The following is a 22105-nucleotide window of genomic DNA, read 5'->3' on the forward strand; positions in this document are numbered from 1 at the left end:
TATGTCACATCTTCTTTATTCATTCGTCCCTTGATGGGCACCTAGGTTGCTTCAAGTCTTGGCTATTGTTTTCCACACCAGTTTTTGACAAAGCTGTTGTTTCTCCACTGACTGCCTTTGATCTTAGTGCCAACACCACGCTGTCTTGATTCCTGTTGCTTTATAGTAAGTTTTAAAATCAGGTAGTGATAATCCTCCAATTTTTATCTTTTTTATCCCCAAGTTGTTTTGGCTATACAGATCCTTTGTATTTCCATATAAATTTTGGAGTGAATTTGTCAATTTTAACAAAAATGCTGCTAGGATCTTGATTTGGATTGACTAGAATTTATCAATTTAGAATTGACATCTTAACAATATTGAGTCTTCAGACCTATGAGCAAGGTATCTCTCTCCATTTATTTAGGTCTTCTTTAATTTCTTTAAGCCAGCTTTTATAGTTTTCAGTGTATAAGTCTTACATATCCTTTGTCAGATTTATCCTTAAGTATTTCATATTACTCGATGCTATTGTAGGGGAGGAAGACATTTCCTCTACCCAAATGTGGATTCGTCTGGCCGGAAAACAAATTAAATTCACATGAGACAGAATAGCAGGAGAAAATTAAACAAAGCTTTATAACATATATACATGGGAGAGGTCAGGCAAACTTTCTAAACTTATTAGTTCTTTAGATTTTTTTTTTATGCATTGCATTGGATTTTCTAAATGGATAATTATGTCATTTACAAATAAAGTCAGTTTTACTTTTTCCTTTCCAATCTGGGTGCCTTTTTTTCTTTTTCTTGCCTTTTTACACTGGGTAGAACCTCTAATACAATGTTGAATGGAAAGGTTGAGAGTGGACATTTTTGCCTTGTTCTTGATTTTAGAGGAAAACATTCAGTCCTTCACCACTCAAGTATAATGTTACGTGTAGTGTTTTTAATAGATGTCCTTTATCAGGATGAGGAAGTTTTCTTCTCTTCCTAAATTACCCAGGGTTTTTATTAGGAAGGGATTTTTGATTTTGTCAGTTTTTTTCGTGCATCTATTGAGATGATCATTGGTTTTTGTTTTTTCGTTTGTTAATGGTGAATTACTTTGATTGGTTTTTCAACATTAAACTAACCCTGCATTGCTAGGATAAATCTTACTCTGGTATGATATGTTATACTTATTTATATTATTGGGTTTGATATACTAAAATTTTATTTAGAACTTTTGCATCTGTGTTCATGGGGGATATTGGTCTATGGTTTTCTTGGAACATCCTACCTTCATTTTGGAAGGCAGCTATGCTCACCACTATAGCACCAATGCCACTCCTTACTTCATTTTCTGGAAGAGTTTGTGTAGAATTGGTATCATTTTTTCTGTTTGTAGAATTTACCGGTGAGGCCATTTGGGCATAGAGTTTTCTTTGTGGGAAGGTTTTTAACTACAAATTCAAATTCTTTAATGGATGTAGGGCTATTCAAGTTATCGATTTCTTCTTCACAACATTATCTATTTTTTCTTGCATAAGCTTGGGTCTTTTAAGGAATTTTTCACTTTATTAGCATAAAGTTGTTCATAATATTCCTTTATTATCTTTTAGTATCTGTAGAATCGGTAGGGACATCTGGCTCTCTCATTCTAGGTATTAGTAATTTGTGTCTTCTCTCTTTTTTTCTGATCAATCTAATTAGAAGTTTATTGATTTTATTGATCTCAAAAAAAGAGTTTTTTGGTTTCATTTATTTTCTGTTTTATTGATTCCTGCCCTGATTTTTATTACTTCCTTTCTTCTTCTTCCTTTAGGTTTTATCTCCTCCTCTTTCTTTAGTCTCCTAAGGTGAAAGCTGAGGTCACTGATTTAAGACTTGGGTATAGGATTCTATTCTATTCTGATTTTTAAATTTCAGTCCTTTAAAAATGTGTCTACACTGTCTGCTCATTTACATTGTTTCTTGTGAGAAATCTCTCATCTTTCCTTATCTTTGTTCCTCTGTATCTTTTTATTTTCTCTGGCTGCTCTTAAGAGTTTCTACTGATCACTTGTTGTGGGTTAAATGGCTATGATGTGCCTTGATGTTGTTTTCTTCATGTTTCTTATGCTTGTGTTTATTGAGCTACTTAGGTTTAATTTGACCTTATTTTTTCAAATATTTTTCTGTATGCCCACTCCCTTTTCAGAAACTCCATTTAAATTTACGTTAGGCTCACTCATGCATTGTTCATTCTTAAAAATTTTCTTTTTTTCATTTTAGATAGTTTCTGTTCCTCTGTCTTTAAGTTCACTAATCTTTTCTTTGACAAAGTCTAATCTGCCCTTAATCCCGTTCAGATATTTTTCAGTTTATACATTCATCTTAGTTTTCATCTATAGAAGTATCATTCGGGTCTTTTTTTTTTAATCATCCATGTTTCTACTTAACTTTTTGAACATATCTGTTTAATTATAACTGTGTGAATGTCCTTCATTGCTAATTCTTATGTTTTTGTTAGTTCTGGGTCCATTTTGATTGTTTTATCACTTCATTTTGGGTAATATTTTCCTGCTTTTTTAGATGCCTGGTAATTTTTGATTGGCTTCTAGATGTTATAAACTTGACCTTGTTGGATGCTGGATATTTTTGTATTCTTATAAATGTTCTTGAGCTTACTTCTGGGATGAAGTTAAGTTATTTGGAAACAGTTTGATCCTTTGAAGTCTTGAAAATTTATTTTTAAGTGCAGGGTTGGAGTAGTGCTCAGGCCAGGACTAATTATTTTTTACTGCTGAAGTGAGCCCCTTTGTATTCTATTCAGTGCCCCATGAATCACGAGTTTTCCTAGTCTGACTTGTGGGAACAGGCACTATTCGCAGCCCTTGGCGGGGTCCCAGTACAGTTCTCTGTATTCTTTTCTTGTTGTTCTTTCTCTAGCCTTAGGTAGTTTCTTCATATACATGTGTTGATCAGTACCAAGCTGAATACTTGTAAGAGACCCACTGCAGATCTCCAGGGTTTTCTCTCTGTGCAGCTCTGTCCTCTGTGGTACTCTCTTCTGAGAATTCTAGCTGCCTTCATCTCCCTGGACTCTTAGCTTCATCCCCTCAAATCAAGGACTGTGCTAGGCCTGGAAATTCTTTCAAGGCATTAAATTGGAGCTCTTACAGGATTTATCTTACTTGTTTTCAGATATTCAGAGATCACTTTCCTTTATTGCCTGATGGTCCAGTATATTGAAAACCATTATTTTGTATATTGCATCTGTTTTTATACTTGTTTCAGGTTGGAGGGTAAGTCTGGTCCCTGTCACTCTATCTTGTCCAAAGCATAAATGTCCTGGTTGGTTACTTTAGATTAGATAGTTAAAGAGGCTCTCCAAGGAATTGTCCTTTAAGCTGGGATTTGAATGACAAGAAGGAGTAGCTTTATTAATATCTTAGAGTAGAATATTGTGGCATTAAGAAAAGTTAGTCCAAAGACTCTAAAGTAAGAATGAGCTTCACCTGTTCAAGGAACCAAATAGAGGCAACTGTCTGAATCAGGGGCAGAAGTGATATACTATGGTCTTGAAGCGGTACATGGGGGCTCTCAAAGAGGTACACAGGGGCCTCTGGTGAAGAGCTTGGATTTCAACCTAAATACGATGAGAAACTGGGAGAGTTTAAAGCAAGGAGTGCATGATCTGGTTTACGTTTTCTGGCTGCTTTGAGGAAAATGGATCATAGGGGTGTAAGAGTTGTAGCAGGGACACTTGTTAGAAGGTCATTACGTTAATGTAGAGCTATGCTGTCTAATACTGTAGCCACTAGCCACATATAGCTATTTAAATATTAATTAATTAAATTTAAATAATATAAATTCAGTTACACCAGCCACATTTCAAGTGTTTAATAGCCACCCATGGCCAGTGGCTACCTTATTGGACAACATAGATTATAGAACATTTTCATCAAGACAGAAAATTCTATTGGATAGCACAGGTATTGAGAGAGGATTTTGACTTGTAGTAGTGTGGAGGTATAGAATTGGAATAGAGTGGATAGTTTTGAAAGATGTTTTAGAGTTCACAGGCTTTCTGATGTGATGAATCAGGAATAACTCCAAGATGTTGAGCTTGTGTTACTGGGTGGATGAGGCCAGTTAGGGAAGAAGTATTGTAGTTGGAGGGTGGGAATCAAGAGTTGTGTTTTTGCCATGTTATATCTGACTTGCTTATTATACATGTGGTTATGTCTAGAATGCAGATCTAAGAGTTGAGTATTCAAGGGAAAAGGCATAACTAGATATATAGATTTGAGAGCATATTAGTCTGCTACAGCTGCTATAACAAAATAGCGCAGACTGGGTGGCTTAATCAACATTTATTTCTTGTAGTTCTGGAGCTGAAAGCCCAAGATCAAGGTATTGGCAGGTTTGGTTCCACCTGAGGCCTCCCTCCTTGGCTTGTAGACAGCTGCCTTCTTGTTCTTCTGTGTGTGTCCCTGGTTTCTATTCCTTTTCCTGTAAGGACACTTGTCATATTGAATTAGGCCCCCACTCGTATAACCTTCTTTAACCTTATTTGCCTCTTTAGAGGTCTCATCTCCAAATTGTCACATTGTGGGTTAGGGCTTCAGCTTAAGAATTTTTGGGGGGATACAATTCAGTCCAAAACAGGGACTAATAAGCATATAGATGTTATCTAAAGCCATAAGAGCTAAGGAAATGCATGTATAGGGAGGAGGGGATACTCTAAGAACAAGCCCAGGCACAACAGCATGTAGAGGTCAAACAAAAGAAATGGAACCAGCAAGGGGGACTGGAAAGAAGCAGCCATTGAGGCAGGGAGCAAAAAGAGAGAATATGGTGCCCTGGGAAAGATGAAAGTGTTTCAGGATTGAGGGTGTTTTCACTTGTCGGAGTATCGCTGAGGCTCTGGGGCAGGTAGGCACGTAGGATGTTGGGAATAGTTGGGGGCCTTGAAGAGTTTGATTAAGGTATTGGTTTTAATGTAAAAGAAATGGGCAGTCATGGAAGAGTTTTAAGCAGTAGAATGGCTTGTGTTATTAAAAAGATCACTCTGGCTATCGTATGGAGAACCGTTTGGAGGAGGAATCAACAGGACATAGTCACTGTTGGGGGCTCAAGGGGTGGTACGAGAGAAGATGTTGAGGCTAGATTGGTTGTACCCTTTATTGGTGTGGGTGACCCCCTAGATGGGGATGATGGCAGTAGGGGGAGGTCATGAATTCAACTTAGACCTATCTTATTTGGGGTGCTAAGAGAGATTTCTGTTTACAGCAGTATGCTGCCAGTTCTTTCGAGTTTCGAAGTAGAACTGGAAAGGATTTGAATTCTTGTGTTTTTATCTAAACTTAATTAAATGAAGCAGTCTTAGAAAAGATAGGGATTATAAAACTAGAGGGTCACAGTTGTTTAAGGAGTTCTTAAACACTAGAAAGTAGTGTACTGGCAAGTATTTGCATATATGCTGTTTTCAGTTATTACCTGTGGAGGGAATAAGGGAACTTAAAAAATGCTGATGGTTAAGAAGAGTAAATGCAAGCAAGTGATTTTATAAGGTATAAACTTGTTTGTTTAGTAGGACTAATGGTTATTGCATCCCTTTAAATCTCGTGAATTTTAGCTAATTTGCTATTTGGAAAATGATTTAAATGGTAATAATCAGTTTTCATATAATAGCCTTAGATTATGTATATTTTTTCCTATGCTATCATTTGGAAAGCAAGTATTTTTCAATTTTTACCTGTTTCAGAGATTCTTAAAAAGTAAATTAGTGGTGAGAAAATTTAGGTAATATTTATTGATTACTTTTTATGTACAAAACATTTTGCCATCAAATACTTTAATGACTTCCGTAGACATGACACATGAAAATTTTAAGTACCCAAATTGTTAGCTTAATTTATAGCAAGTCTTTTGTGATATTGATTGCATTGTATAGTACTTAGTTTAATAATGTTTCTAACAGAGATTCAAACTCCAGAGAGAAATGAGTGTCTGATCTAAAGTAAAGAGAATTATATTCATCTCTTTTATTTGAACCATTGTTATCTCTTTTTGTTATTTAATTACAGGACTATTTCCTGATGTGGGTGGAGGTTATTTCTTGCCACGACTTCAAGGAAAACTTGGTTACTTCCTTGGATTAACAGGATTCAGGCTAAAAGGAAGAGATGTGTACACAGCAGGCATTGCCACGCACTTTGTAGATTCTGAAAAGGTAATTGCTTGGATGATTGCATTTTGTGTTGTTGGAATAACTCATATTGCACAGGGAGGCGTATGAGTGGTTGAGATCACAGGCTTTTGGTAGATGTGAATCTGAATCCTGGATCTACTGCTTGAAGCTGTGTGATCTTGGGGAAGGTGCTTAAGGTCGGCAGTCGGCAGTTTCCTTATATACAAAATGGAGATGATTGTATCTGGATTCAAGGCTGTTTGCCCAGCACCTTCAGTAAGTATTTTTTAATGAATAATTACAGTCTGTTTTTTTTGAAAAAAATTAATACCTATTTTAAGAAAGTCTAATATTTAAAAATCTAAATTTATATATAAAAAGATAGGCTTTTATTTTTTAAAGGCATTTTTTAAAGGTTCTCTTGGTTGTGAGTTTCCCTAGTGCATTTGTAAAATATACTCTTAAAAAACTTTTCATAAGGATGCCTGTGACAAGGAACAGCTGTTACTTATCTTTGTCTTTTTTTTTTTTTTTTTAAACAGTGTAGCCAATTTTTCTTAGCACAGGATAGCATAGTGGCAAAGAACATGCAGCCAGCCAGCCTGGGTTTAAATCCTAGCTTGAATTTAGCGTGTTTTGCCCCCAGTCTTCCCATCTCCAAAAATGGGACCTGCAGTTTTACCATAGTAGTTGAAGCTCCTTGTGTTAAATGTAGTAGAAAACCCAATTTCAGGTACTTTTGCTTCAGAATTCCCAGCAAGAGGTTTGGGGTTTATTCTCCTTTGGCTGGCCTATATCACCCCTGAGCTATGTGAGTGGGTGGAATACACTGACAAGCCTATCCTAGCTAATGTGCTCTGTCCCTGGAACTGTGGGGTGAAGCCAGCTTCCCAGGAAGCACATGGATCTCCAAATGAATATCTGAACCTGGGGGGGGGTGTGTTTTGAGATAGGAGAAGGAACATTAGAAAAATGTATGGAGTTTGTCCCCTTTACATTGTTATGAGGGCTTTCATCACATTTGCTTGAAGTTTCAAATCTTTCTCTGTGTTGTGGGCATCTTCAGCCACATTGAGTAGGTGGCTGTCTCATCCCTCCCTTGATGTAACAGGAAGCAAACATGGGCGCTCCATTATCTACTCTGGAGGGATACCTGTGGTTACAGTGGGATTTAGTTAAGCATGGGAGAGGAACTGATCCACACTCTTCTCCCCTCTTTGTCAGCTTGCCTAATATTTGTAGTGTGTAGCCTGCCATTCACAGGGCCTGTAGAGGATAATAAAAAGGAGTAATACACATTGGGGATGGGGCTAGAGATGGGTACTGAATAAATAACCATGTGTCTCATCTGACAGAGTGAAGTATGACAAATGTAAAAAAAGAATACAAAGAAAGTACTCACTGAATTGAAAGGAGTAAGAGCTTACTTACAAGAAAGGACTGGAAGTTTTTTCATAGAGATTGCAGCTCAGCTGCACCTTAAGATGAGTTTTGTCAGGAAAAGGCATTCTGGATAGAGGAAACATTTGATGAGCAAGCCCATAGGGGCAGGAAAGCATTAGCTATGTTTTGGAAATAGTAAAAAAGTCCTGTTTGCCTGAGCATAGGATAGGTGTGTGAGGGATATAGGTGGACAGTGAAGTGTGGCCATATTATAGAGCTGTGCATTGACTATGCTAGCCATTAGTCACATGTGGCAATTTTAGTTAATTAAAATAAAACTTATAATTCAGATCTTTGGTTGCATTACATTTCAAGTGCACAATAGCCAGAGGGAAACAAATATGAATGTCTCTATTTCTCCTCTTTAGTCCCTTCCATCTTTATCCATTCCTTGCAAAGCACCATTTGCTGTGTAGGAATGTGTGCACATTCATCCTCAGTGAAAATTTTCTTCACTGACTCAGCTGAAGAGAACACATGATAATTTTAAGACAGAGATTTTAAAAAAGAATATAAGATTTCTAAAAAGAAAATTTGTTTTTCCTTTTCTTCCCCCCCCCTTTAGTTGGACACGTTAGAAGAAGATTTATCAGCCCTGAAGGCTCCTTCAAGTGAAAATGTTGCAGATGTCTTAGAAACTTACCATACAAAGGTAATCTTGTGACTTTTCTAACCTCAGTTTTAATTCATGGGAAAGTGGAAATGATTGAAAACTTGGCAGTTGATGAATATTCTACTTAGTAGATGTAAATAAATGTACTGGGATTTATTTACTTTAAAGCTTGATGGGGAGGATCAGTGCTTCACAGTGGTTAGGATTGAAGAAGACTTCTGTGCAGCTGCACAGCTTGTCTTCTCACTGCTGCTGAACTTCAGTGCGTAGCCTTGTGATTGGCCTTTGGAAGGGCTTTTTATAACAGACTAGAACATTTCTGTGATGGAGGTTCAATGTTGATGCTATTTGTGCAGCTGCTAAAGTGAAACTCTGGTATGTATCTAAATATAATAATAAAGTTTATTGTAATGTTTACTTTTAATTCCTTACTTATGTTGCCTAACTTAAATTTTCTTTTAAGAGCAAAGAATCTGTAAACATGCTGCATGATCTCTAGTTAAACATGGTGGGTTGAGTATATACTCCCTCCTAAAACCGCCCTAAAATTGTAATAAAGGAATAAAAAGGCATGAGTCCACAAAAACAGACAGAACAGAAGAGGAGACAGTGGCAGGCATGAGATGTCAATATTTTGGAAGCTTGAAAGCAGAAGGATGAGGGCAGCTACTTTAGACCTAAGAACACTGAAATCTTGTCCTTCAGTGGGAGAAGACAATAAGAAGTAAGTCGGTTCTTGCTGTAGACCCTTTTAAGGTACCAGGTCCTTCTGAAGACTAGGGGGTGGAGTAGGGCAGAAAAACGGGAAGATCTCTGCAAATTTTTATTAGGAGCAGATAGGCCTCCAAAAGTTCTCCTCCTGTAACAGCAGGTACCCTCTTATACGCTGGCGGAAAAATAGAGTCTTACTTCTTAGACCAACTCAGACAGGCCTAGCTGACTGAGGGCAGGGGTAGGTGAGGTACTCTACTTAAAAGAGGCAAAGCATACTAAATGGGAAGACCTCTAGCCTCCTTCCCTAGTCAACTTCCAGAATCATTACATACCATCTGTCTTAGTCAGTTTGCGCAGCTATAAAAAACATACCATACACCGGGTAACTTAAACAACAGAAACTTACTTCTGACAGTTCTAGAGGCTGGGAAGTCGAAGATTAAGGTCCCGGCTGATTAGGTTCCTAGTGAGGGCTGTCTTCCTGGTTTGCAGATGGACGCCTTCTTGCTGTATCCTCACAAGGCCAAGAGAGAAAGTGAGCTCTCTCAGGTCTCTTCCTCTAAGGGCACTAATCCCATCACAATGCTTTACCCTCTTATGTAATTACCCCCAAAAGGCCCCACTTCCAGATACCATCACATTGGAGATTAGGGCTTCAACATGAATTTTGGGGAGGACACAAACATTCAGCTCCCTGTACCATCCTCCTCCCAAGCAATACATTAGAGGAAAAAGAAAAAACCTCCAGATACTGACATTCGAGGACCCCTACAATGAAACATCCAGGTCCTTGCCTGATCATCTTATCATGTATCAGATGATTGGCAATCTTAGAACTGCAATTGACATTACAGACAAAGCTTCTTAATTTTAGTGCTTCACACAGGAAAACACGAATTGCCAGGCATAAAAAAACAGAGATTGGTCAAAACAAAAAAGGCACTTGAAGGAAGCAATGTTGGGAGAAGAAGGAAACTTAAAAACAACAACAACAACAAAAGCTTGTCTTCAGATCAGAGGAAAATATTTCGTCTATGAAATAAGAATGGATATTATAAAAAGAAGTAAGTAGTCAAAGAATAAAAAGAAATTTAAAGTATGATAGCAAAAGGGAAAAAAAGCCCGCAACCGATTAGATTAAAATTGATGGTTGGAGGAGACTCTAAGAGGACTAAAATGATGATAAGATTGAAAATGGAGAGAGAGGAAAATTAGAGATATTATTCTAGGAGGTCCAATATCTAATTATTAGGAATTCGTAACAGAGAAGATGGGTTGAGGGGGGAGGAGTATTTAGAGAAATAGTGCAAAAAATTACCCTGAACTGAAGAACATGAGTACATATTGACAGGGTCCCTGAATGCTCAGTGCAATAAATATGAATACTGAGCATGTGAGGATTTCATCAAAACATTTGATAGTGTCTCATGTTGTCAAATTGGGTAAATATGGGGTGGATTATAGAGTATGGAGGTTGAAGGGCCTTACCAAAGAGTTCTGTTAAATGTGTAGTGTTAGTCTGTAGGTAAAGTCATCTTGGCCTTGTCTTATTCAGTATTTTTCTCAGTGATCTGGATGAGAATATTGACAGCATTTTGATTAAATTGATTTGAAAGTAAGAAAATAAATTAGGTAAAAGAATATGGATTAAAAAAACCCTTCATGTTTAGAGTGATCTGTTTAATAGTAACAGTGTGAAATTTAATAGATGGATGGAGAAAGCAGTCCTTGTATTTTCCTGTACTCTCACACTACTACTGCATTCACAGCACTTCTCACACCAGATATATGGGTTTTCCACACGTGAAGCAATTCTCTGCAGCACCAACTTGGTGTCCTGAGACTCATTTCAATACAACTCTATCTGCCTGGAGTTAGCATTAGATTGATCCCACAACTTAAGGGCTCAGTCCCACAAGACTGACCCCACTTCAGATGCCAATCACAAGTTCCAGGTTGTCACCTGTATTTCTGACTGACCCGCTATAAATCGGGGTTCTCATGACCCCCTCCTTGGATTTAATAATTTGCTAGAATGGCTCGCAGAACTCAGGGAGACACTTAATGTTTATTGGTTTATTATAAAGCATACAATAAAGGATGTGAACCAACAGCCTGATGAAGAGATACATAGGGCAAGGTCTCAAGCCTAGGAGCTTCTGTCCCCATGAAGTTGATGTCTACCACTCTCCCCATATGTGGATGTGTTCACCAATCCATGAAGCTCTCCAAACCCTATCCTTTTGGGTTTTTATGGAGGTATAGGCAAGATTTATCATAGGCATAATTGATTACGTCATTGACCATTGATGATTGAATTCAGTCTCCATCTTTTTTTCCCTCACTGGAGGTGGAGGGAGGGAGATGAGGAGGTGGAGGATGGGTTGATGGTGGGGAATGGGACTGGAGGTTGCAACCCTTTAATTATGTGGTTGGTTCCCTTGGCAACCAGCCCCCATCTTTCGGGACTTTCCAGAAGTCACGCCATTAATATAAATAATGATGTGGTTGAAAGGAGTTTGTTATGAATAACAAAAGACAACCATTTCACCTTTATTCCAGGAACTGAGACCAAACGACCAAATATTATAAAAAAGATGTTCTGTTTAGGAAATTTCAAGGGTTTTGGGAGCTGTGAGCCAGGAACCAAAGACCAAATATATGGCCAAAGACCAAATGGATATTTCTTATTTTAAATCACAATATCACAGTAGAGATAAGTGAAAATCTTGGATTTCAACCCAGAGTACCAAATTCATAAGGACAGGTTGGGAGAGGTGTAGCCTACAGTGGCACCAGTTAAAAGAAAATATTCTACCTACTCAGTGTAAATCCGCAGCATAGTAGGGTTGCCCCAAACCTAACCCAGAACTGTCCTATTAGTAAAAGAATTGTATCCAAAACAAACAAGAGTCTGTGGGGCCCTGTTGTACTTTGCTGTGATTCAGCCATTCCTGTAGCTAAGGTATGTGTTTCCACACTTTAAGAATGACCTGGATAAATTGGAACTTGTGCATAAGAAGGACCTGGATTGTCAGGGGACACAAAACTGCACTGTGTGAGAAAAGATGAAGGTGGAAGAGGGATTAACTGAACTATAAACATGAGAGGGCTGATTTTTGGTCCAGAATTTTTTTAAAAGTCCTAATTATAGTTGCTCAAGCGCTTGTGAGTTCCTTCCTGAAGTACTGTTTTCTCTGCCTGGAGGTCAGCACTACAGGAATGTGGTAGGAATTTCTGTGTTAGATGGGAATTTGGGCAAGATGACTTCTCACGTCCTTACGATCCCTACATTTATTAACACATTTTAATGATAATATATTATGTATAAATAAAAATACAAGAATATTTTTTGCCTTTGACACTTTTAAGAGCTAGTTTGGAATAATACATACTGTCTGAATTTTGAACATACGGTGGTAGTTATTTATGAGACTGTTAGCTGTAATTTTACTGAAAGTGATAATCTATCACAAAGTGTATCATTAAATATGAAATTTTAAAGGATTTTGAAAAGATTTGAGTTACCTCAAATTAATTGAAATATTTTTGTTTTCAAACAGTCCAAGATTGATCGAGACAAGTCCTTTATACTTGAGGAACACATGGACAAAATAAACAGGTACTTAAAGAGAGATCTCAATTATATCTTCCCTTTGGAAAGACTATATTAAATTCAATTTGCTAACATTGTAGTTATATTGTATTTGATAATGCACCAAATTCTGAGATCAGATAGCATAGTGCTTTTATTTTCACTTTTCTTTGAAAGTAGCTTCTTGCCCACTCTTTTTGGGGGAAATAAATTCATTATACTTAAGTAATCTGTCATGCTGATTCATTTTAGTGCAAAACATCTTTTTTCTTTTTCTTTTTTTTTTAATGGGGAAGAGCGGCTAGAAGATAACAATTGAATTAACTTATCTTTTATCTTTGTAAAGTCATCTTTTCTGAAGGTCGCATCAAGCCAATCAGCAAAAGATTTTGTGCAGTGATTTCAGAGGTTGACACACTGGCATAGGGGACACAAGGGGAGGAAAACTATTGGAAAATAAGACAACTATCTCTGCATTTTAGAAGCATCGGTTTTTCACAGTTAAGATATTTATTTACATATAATAGATGCAAAAAAGTAAAAGCAAAAATTTAGCCTTTATTTTGCATTAGTGAAGGTAGACTGTAAACCCTTACCCAGAGAAGCAATGTTCTAGTTCATCATCCTGTAAAATTTTTCATTATTGAAATGGGGTTTAGGGGAAGCCTGTGTTTAGACTCATTGCTGTCTTGGAAAGAAGAAACTGCTTGCACATTGATGAAATCTTTTGTTTCCTTTTTTATAGTTGTTTCTCGGCCAATACTGTGGAACAGATTATTGAAAATTTACGGCAAGATGGTTCATCTTTTGCCCTAGAGCAGTTGAAGGTAATATATGGATCATTTCAACCCTGAGCATGGTGAATTCTTGTGATAGAGAAGCCTCTCCGAGGGGTGTCAGAGCTCCGTGGTGGTGACATAGCCCACTGCACAGTTTGTTTGCCTGAACTTAGCTGAGCATCAGAAAGCCGTTCCACAAAACCTTTACCAAAGTGCCTGGTCCACTTGCTGGATGATAAAGCTAAGCTGTTTTTTGTCCTTTGAATGTGACAGAGAAGGACTTTAGTAAGTATGCTTTATCTCCAATAGTCCCCGTTGTCCTGTGGGAGAAGCGTTTGTATTAGAAGAGTTGGGTCACTGGAGAATAGTCACCATATAACATATTGCAATTGTAACATTAACCTATCAGTTCTGTTTAATATGCAGCAGATCAGTATATGGTCTTCTAAGCATATACTGATTTAATAAAGGTTTAATAAAAAAGTGATCCTTTTTAAACTAACAAGAGGCTCTATCTACAGCTATAGCTGAGTCTTAAGTGTTAGGTACACTGATCTTTTGACAATGTGACTCAATTGGTAACAGCAAAAGAAAAGCCTTTTTTGTATAAATGAGTGCACATTGGGTTACTGACATTCTTGGAACTGTCAAACGATTATGAAACTTGGAGTCTTACAGACTTCTAGACAAGGAAAGAAGAAAACATGTTTCCTTATACTTAAAAGAAAAGATGTTTTAGCTTGTCTTTATTTGCCAGTTTCTAGGTTGAATTCTAACATTTCACTTGTCAGGAAACTTAATGACAAAACATTTAGGTAAATTCTGGTAAAGATGAAAACATTTCCCGTTGTTACTGTATTCTTAAGGGGGAAATCCCAAGTTAATTTGTGTCTTAGGATCTTATTCAGTATTGGAATTCTAGTAACCTTTAAGGATAGACATAAATTAGAGTAGGTAGACCAGCCATATAATTCCCTAACTCACAAAAGTACATTAATGTAACTCTTAACAACTTTTAGGAATGTTTGCATAAATGTAGATAATAATTTTATGTTTCAAGGATTCTGACTCTAAGTTGGTTCTCTTGTTTCCAGAGTAATAGAGAAACTAATATTCCTGTTATTTTGATTTTAGCAGTAGAGCCCAAGTAAGTATACACTTAGTAATTTCACTTGAAAATAGTCATGCAGCACATTACATCATAGGCTATATGATGTCACTTTAAAGCAATAAAGATATGCAATGAACCATATTATTTTAAATCACTGGCCTACCCCAAAACTGAGGGATAGGACTCATATGGTCTTTCAATTTTCCTTCGATTCCTCTGGCAATATGACTGTTCTGCATTCAGAAAAGAGTACTTGGCAAGTCACCCATTACAGTGAGGATCACCATAAGCGCTTTCACTCGAAGGACAGGTTTTCATTTTTATTTAGTTGATCTGTACCTCTCATGTGTGAATGTGGCTCTAAAATATTAGTATCTGCTGGAAATAACATGATGTGGGCATCAAGAAATTTCCACTGAGCTTCCCTCAGAGCTTAGATACAGGATTCGTTTTAATTATGTCAACCAGAAACATACACCAAAAAATACTGAGAGAGAAGATAGTTGATAGTGCTTTGGTGAAAGATTTGCAGATCAAATCTTAAAGAACATTCTAATATTTGTGTCAGTAAACCTCTTGGATTGGTCCTAACCCCCATGGGCTCTTCAGGGATTCCTGTCTTCCTTCTGCACGTCCCAAGGATCTAGTCTATGTTTATGTTCCAAGTTGCAACCATCTACTCTATGTCTTAGGGGTTCCTGATGGTCCATGGGCAAGAACATAATCTTTTCAACATACTTGCTCAACATTAAATAAAAACGTAGGTTTTTAGAAATCTTTTCTTTAGATTTTTGAAGTTTTTACTGATAATCACTATAGGCCAACATATGGGGTTAAAAAAATAACAAATATAGGGAGGCTGTTAATTCTTTACAAGTGATGGAATTTTTATAGTACCTTATTTTTATGGCTTCTCATTTTCTCTTCTTAGATTTTCCTTCAAAGTTCTAATAAAACTTTTTTTTTAATGCCTAAGATTGGAATTAATCAGATCTTTTAAGTCCCTCTTTTGGTGTAGGTTGTTCGTGGTACCAAATAATCCATGTAAGCTAATGGGCTATTTAAGTGCCCTCGTGGGCAGCTTACCTTAGGGAAACCTTAACCAAAGACTCCAGTTGCAGTGCTCTCACGTTTTTGTGTATGAGTGTGTTTAATTGTGGTAAAATACACATAATGTAAAATTTACCATCTTAACCATTTTTAAGTGTATAGTTCAGTATTAAGTATATTCACATTGTTGTGCAACCAATCTCCAGAACATTTTCATCTTGCAAGACTGAAACTTTATACCCGTTAAACAGCAACTCCCCATTTCCCCCTCTCCTCAGTTCCTGGCAACCACCATTCTACTTCTGTTTCTATGAATTTGACTATTCTGGATACCTTTCATAAGGGAAGTCATACAGCATTTGTTCTGTTGTGACTGGCTTGTTTCCCTTAGCATGCTTCAGGGTTCATCCATGTTGTAGCATGTACCAGAATTTTATTCCTTTTTAAGGCTGAATAGTACTCTATTGTATGTGTATAATGCATTTTGTTTATCCATCCATCCATTGATGGAAATTGGGTTACTTCTACCTTTTGGCTGTTGTGAATAATGCTGCTGTGAACATGGGTGTACACATATCTATTTGAGAACCTACCTGTAATTCTTTTGGATATATACTTGAAATTAGAATTGCTACATCATATGGAAATTCTATTTTTAATTTTTTGAGGAACCTCCATACTGTTTTCCATAGCAGCTGCACCGTTGTACATTCTCATCAACAATAGTGTACAAAAGTTCCAATTTTTCCATATCCTCATGAACACTTGTTATTTTCTGTTTTTTGATGGTAGCCATCCTAACGACTGTGAAGTATTATCTCATTGTAGTTTTGATATGCATTTCTCTAATGATTAGTGATATTGAACATCTTTTCATATGCTTGTTCACCATTTGTATCTTCTTTGGAGAAATGTCTATTCAAGCCCTTTGCTCATTTTTTTAATTGAGCTTTTGACCTGTGGTGGTGAGCTGTAGCAACTCCTCTCCTGTTTCAGTCTCCCTTTTCTGGTAATGAAACTAGCAGGCTTGCCAAAGTAAAGAACGTTCTTCAGGGCCAATGAGAGAGAAGTATTTCTTTTCCAGAATTGTAAGTGATATCAATAATCAAAGGAATATGAATAGAGGAGTTTATTACCCCCCGTTAGACTCTCAGCAAGGACACTGAGCCAAGGAAGGAATTTAAATGGGTTACAGTCCTTTGGAGGGTTGGGATACGAAGTATTTTCTTGGTTATTGATAGAGGATAGCCTCTTGTGTTAAAGGCTTAGAGGGCGTGTAAGTTTCTTTCCAGTACTACAAAACTCTTAAAATTCTTTGGAATTTCTTCTTTCTAATCACCAATATGAAATTTATGTATTTGTTTGATTTTAAAATATTCACTTTGTGAAGAGTAAATGAAACTGAGCTTTATACTTGAAGTTAACATGCAAGAACATGACAGCCCTGTCTAAAGAATTCATACACTGAAAAATTGGGGGAAAAAATGGAAAACTAAGAATGATAACCAGGGCATAGATTTTAAGAAAGAAGAGCAGCAAAATATTAAAAAGAAAAATTAAAAGATTACTAATCTTTCTGTAATCTTTGAGAATTACCCATATGCTGTACTATTTAAAAATAAAGTGAATTCATGAAGAATTAAATGCTACAGGAATTGTTCTTCTGCTGTAAACAACAAGAAAACTGGACAAAATGTATGAAACAAGTGTTTGCAGACATTGGACAGTGCGTGCAGCACAGGGCTTTGATTTCTGAGAGGAGAAAAACAAGCAAGAGAGCCCTAAGATTGACTTAACTTTTTTGACATGTTTTGGGTAGGACTCCATGAAACCAGGGAAAGAATCACAGGAAAGCAGTAGTCTGAACAGTTAACAAGGCTCATACACGTCTGGGAAGAGTTCATGTTCCCATCAGCCAAAAGGTTTACACTTTAGTAGTGGAGGTTTATTAATACTAGAGTAAAAGCTGCTGTGAACTCTCCAGGAAATTCACTGGGGAAAAGATCTTTTCAACACATAGTTCTGGAATGGTTGGACATCTATATGCAAGAAAAAAAAGGTACTTGACTTTTACCGTGCACCTATAGGGGAGAAAAAAATTCTCCTCTACCCTCTTAGGGTCTCTAGCTGGGCCTAAGAATTAAATTGATATAAGACAGATTAACAGAAAAGCATACAAATTTTATTACAGTTTTACATGTACATGAAAGAAGAGAGTAATTCTGTACAAGAGAATGAAGACCTGAATAAGTGACCAGAGCAGGAAGCTTTTATACCTTTTAGAAAGAAAAACAGTAAATTTGTGAAGAATTGACAAGATGAAGGAGTTTGGGCTTGGGTAGTAAATAGTGGAGAAGTAACTAGGAAGATAAGGGTTAGTTTAAGAAGGTTTGTACAGATTTCTTGGCCCCAAATTCCATCTTGTGATAAGGATGTCTTCCTTCCTCCTGGTACAGGGCAGGTACATTTCACATGGGAGTTTTATCTCCTGCTTTCAGGAAGAAAAGAAGGCTCAGAGTGCCCTTCTTACACCTAGTTGTTCTCAAGCGCCTTTAACAAAATAATCAGTATGCCACTTTGGCATATCTTGGAGTGACATGCTCTGAACGCCTTCACACCCTGTGCAATTCAAGATGGATTATGCAGCTAAATGTAAGAGCTAAAACTGTACCACATCTAAAGGAAAACATAGGAGAAAATCTGTGACTTTGGGTTAGCCAAGATTTATTTTTTTTTTAATGCAAAAAGCAGGAGCTGCAAAAGAAAAAAATTGATAGGTTGATCTTTGTTATAATTAAACACTTTTCCTCTTTGGAAGACACTGTCAAAAAATGAAGAAGCCACAGATTGGGAGGAAATATTTATAAAACATATATCTGATAACAAGACTTTAATCCACTATGTATAAAGAACTCTTACCATTTAATAATAATGATACAGACACCACTAGAAAATGGGAAACCTAGACACTTCATCCAAAGAAGATGGATGAATGGCCAGTAAGCAGGTGAAAAAATTCTCAAGGTCTTTAATAATTAGGAAAATAGAAATTAAAACCACAGTGAGCTGTCACTGTGCATCCATTAGAATGGCTAAAATTTAAAAAGTTGACAGTACCAACACCAAGTGTTGGTAAGGATGTGGATCCAGCAGCTACAACTCACACATTACTGGGCAGTAAAGCAGTTTGGCAGTTTCTTATAAAATTAAATGTACGCTTACTGTAAGACCCAACAATCCCACCCCTAGGGATTTACCCAAGAAAAATGAAAGCATATATCCAACAGATGCTTGTACGCACATGTTCATCGTAACTTTATAATAGCCAAAATCTGGAAACAGCCTAATCCTTATTAACTATTGAATGCGTAAGCAGATTGTGATATGTTCATACTGTGGAATACTGCTCAACTGTAAAAAGGGACGAGCTACTGATACATGAAACAGCATGGATGAATCTCGGAAACATTATGCCAAGTGAAAGAAGGCAAACACAAAGGACTACTTACTATGTGATTTTATTTTTATAAAATTCCAGAAAAGGCAGAACTTATAGGGACAGAAAACAGATCAGATGCCCATGGGTAGAGTTGAGGGAAGGAGAACTTTTTAGGTTGATGGAGATGTTCTATATCTTGATTGTGGGGGTAGTTGCACAGCCGTATTCATTTATCAAAACTTATAGAACTGTGCACTTAAAATGAGTGAATTTTATATGTAAATTATACTTAAATAAAGCTAATTTAAAAAAGTAAAATGGCATACCAAATTATGTTAAAAAACAGTTTGACCTATAGAAGTGGGCATTATATTTGCTGAAGGTACCCATTACAGTATGCTGATAATTGCTATTAAGAGTAATGGGCTACTTTAATGGCAGTGTTGATGGAGACATTGTGCCTTTGGGGAAAGAGTACAGTAAACCTTAAGGGGAAAATGCATCAATTTATGTAGACAGGAAGAGAAAAGAGTTTTCCAGTCTACTGATGGATCTTAGTGACCTTAAACGCTATCATGAGCATTTAGGATATCACGAAATAGGAGTACGTGTGTATTTAGATACTGTCTTTTCGTTTTATTTAAATTGTTAATGGTTTTAAGAAATTACTGGACAAGCCTTAAGATAAGGTTGCAGAAAGTGCTCTTCTTGGACTAGCTTTAAGCCTTCTACTGTAGATGAGGAAAGAGAAATACTGGTGCCCATTTCTTTAAAGTGCTATTTGGTCTTTATATAATAACCTGACTCTTCAGAATGGTGAAAATATATTTAAAAATACATATTTCTGCAGTATTCAGTGAAGTAGGCTGACTTGTTCAGTTTAGGTATTTTTTATTTCTATTGGTTTATTGTCAATCTGAACACTTCTGGAAAAGATTTATAGATAAAAGTACATAATGTATAGGGTGATTATTTAGAAAAATATTAGATGTATAGGGTGATTATTTAGAAAAGAATTTAGAAAAATTCATAGCAAAACATAACTCTTAACTATGGTTCATTTAAACAAGTTAAAAAATCAGAGACCTGTTTAATAGGATATAACAGTGGCTTACATTGCTTGATTTTAAGATCACAGATGATGTAACTTATTACTGTGGATCAAATTCTACCTTTTGTTTAATTCCTTTAAACCAAAGTACAAATGCTAAGAGGTATTTCCCATTTAAGCCTTAAAGCAACACAAGACAGCTTCAGATCTTTAGTGGCAATGTTGTAAAACTCCATAAAAATGGCATTGTCAGTCCATAAAGATCTGTGCACATCTCTCTGCTTGTCCCTATCCCATTATGTGTTCATGTCTCTCTCCTGCTTCTGTCTTTTGCTTTACTGAATGCTGTCTATGGCAGACTATAAGCTCCTGAGAAGCTTGCTTACTCCTGTATTTCCAGACACCTATCACAGAGCATTTCACATTGTAGGAATGATGAGTGAATGAATGGGTAAGGTAGTGTGCTGGCCACTGAGGTGCAAAAATGAAAATCTGGTACCTGTTCTCAGAGAGTTCATGATCTAGTGGAATAGACACAAACAATTGTAATACAGTATGGCATGTACCTCTAAAATAGAGGCACAAATTATTGTGGGTGTACAGAAAATGACAGAGGGAGCCTGAAACAGTCACAGAAGAGGTGTCTGAGCAGAATCTAAAAGATGGAAATGTGTTGCCAAGTAGCAAAGAGCATTCCAAACAGAATAAAACACATACTCAGAGGACAAATGTTTGGAGCATGCAGAGTGGGGAACAAGGAGATAAAGTGTCAGAAAATATGACCGAAAAGATGATTGGAGCCAGATTGTGAAGGGACCTTGTGTTAAACTAAAGAGCTTGAATTCAGTGAGTTTTTTCCTGAGTGGTGTATAGTTTAAGAATTCATTTTTTGAAGTACATAAAAATAAGTCATACATGTGTAGCTCATAAATTTTCACAACATGAATATAACCAACACCTACAATAAATTTTCAAGCATTCCAGATGTCCCACTCGTGTCCCTCCCAGTCACTACCTCTCCCCTAGGATAACCATTGTACTGACTTCTAACACCATAGATTTTGTTTTTGAGTTTTATATAAATGAAATCATATAGTTTTGTGTCTGTTTTCTTTTGTTCAACATTTTACTTGTGAGGTTCACCCATGTTGTACATAGGAGTAGTTTGTTCATTTTCATTGCTACGAGATCTTTCTTTGTGTGATAGGTCACATTTTATTTATTCGTTTCTACTATCGATGGACATTTGGGGTTATTTGCAGGTTTTGACTGTTACATGTAGTGCTGCTATGAACATTTTTGTCTGTGTCTTTTGGTACCATTAGATACACATTTCTGTATATACCCAGGAGTAGTACTGCACTCATCAGGTGTGTTGTTAAAAGATAAACTGAGGCATATTAAAAATTTTAAGAGTTTACTTGAACCAACATTTATTCAAATCCAGCAGCACCAAACAGAAAGTGGTTAGAAAAGCTCCACTGATAGGAGCTAGGGGAAAGACTTATACAGAAGAGACGTAAGCAAAGCAGGGAAATTGTTTGATTGGTTGTAGCTGAAGTGGTTGCGTTATTTGGGAAAGTCTAGTTGGCTGTTTATGATTGGTTGTCTTTAGATTTTGATTTCTTAATTTTGAGGCATTACAGGATTAGGTTTTGGTTTGCTAGTAGGCTGCTAAAGCATTGACACCACCTCAGTCTAATGACTTCTTTGTTTCATTAATTTAACAATGTGTCTATTCATCCTGGTAGTTACTGTCACATAGTTTTTTAAATTTGTTTGTACTAGTTTACAGTTGTGTACTAAGTTGCCCCACATTCTCACCAACACTTAGTGATATTTGTCTTTTTCATTTTAGTCATTCTGGTGGGTGTAAAATAGCATTGCATTGTGGTTTTAATTTGCATTGCCATGATGGCTAATATATATTATTTATATTACATATGTAATATTATAATGTGTAATATACATGTGTTTATTGGCCGTGTGGGTATCCTTTCCTCAGTGGCTGTTAAATCTTTTTTATTGTTACTTTTAATTTGTAGGAATTATTTATATATTCTGGATATAATCCTTTATCCACTAGATGTACTACATACATCTACCTCCTATCTGTTACTTGCCTTTTCTCTTTCTCAGTGGTATCATTTAATGAACGAAAATTTTAAATTTTA

The 22105-nt window shown here is 36.5% G+C and overlaps 1 protein-coding gene across 2 annotated transcripts in view; it reads left to right on the plus strand.

Annotated features, from left to right (window-relative positions):
* LOC124233504 (3-hydroxyisobutyryl-CoA hydrolase, mitochondrial-like) overlaps positions 1–22105 on the plus strand; it is a 95571-nt gene that overhangs the window by 65855 nt on the left and 7611 nt on the right. For both annotated transcript variants that reach the window (XM_046650648.1, XM_046650649.1), the window contains 4 exons: positions 6033–6178; positions 8145–8231; positions 12470–12528; positions 13247–13328. In XM_046650648.1, coding sequence (XP_046506604.1) covers positions 6033–6178; positions 8145–8231; positions 12470–12528; positions 13247–13328 — 374 coding nt within the window. The remainder of the gene's footprint in view (positions 1–6032; positions 6179–8144; positions 8232–12469; positions 12529–13246; positions 13329–22105) is intronic.

Source organism: Equus quagga, unplaced genomic scaffold (assembly GCF_021613505.1).
Source record: "Equus quagga isolate Etosha38 unplaced genomic scaffold, UCLA_HA_Equagga_1.0 203_RagTag, whole genome shotgun sequence".
Classification (NCBI taxonomy): Eukaryota; Metazoa; Chordata; class Mammalia; order Perissodactyla; family Equidae; genus Equus; species Equus quagga.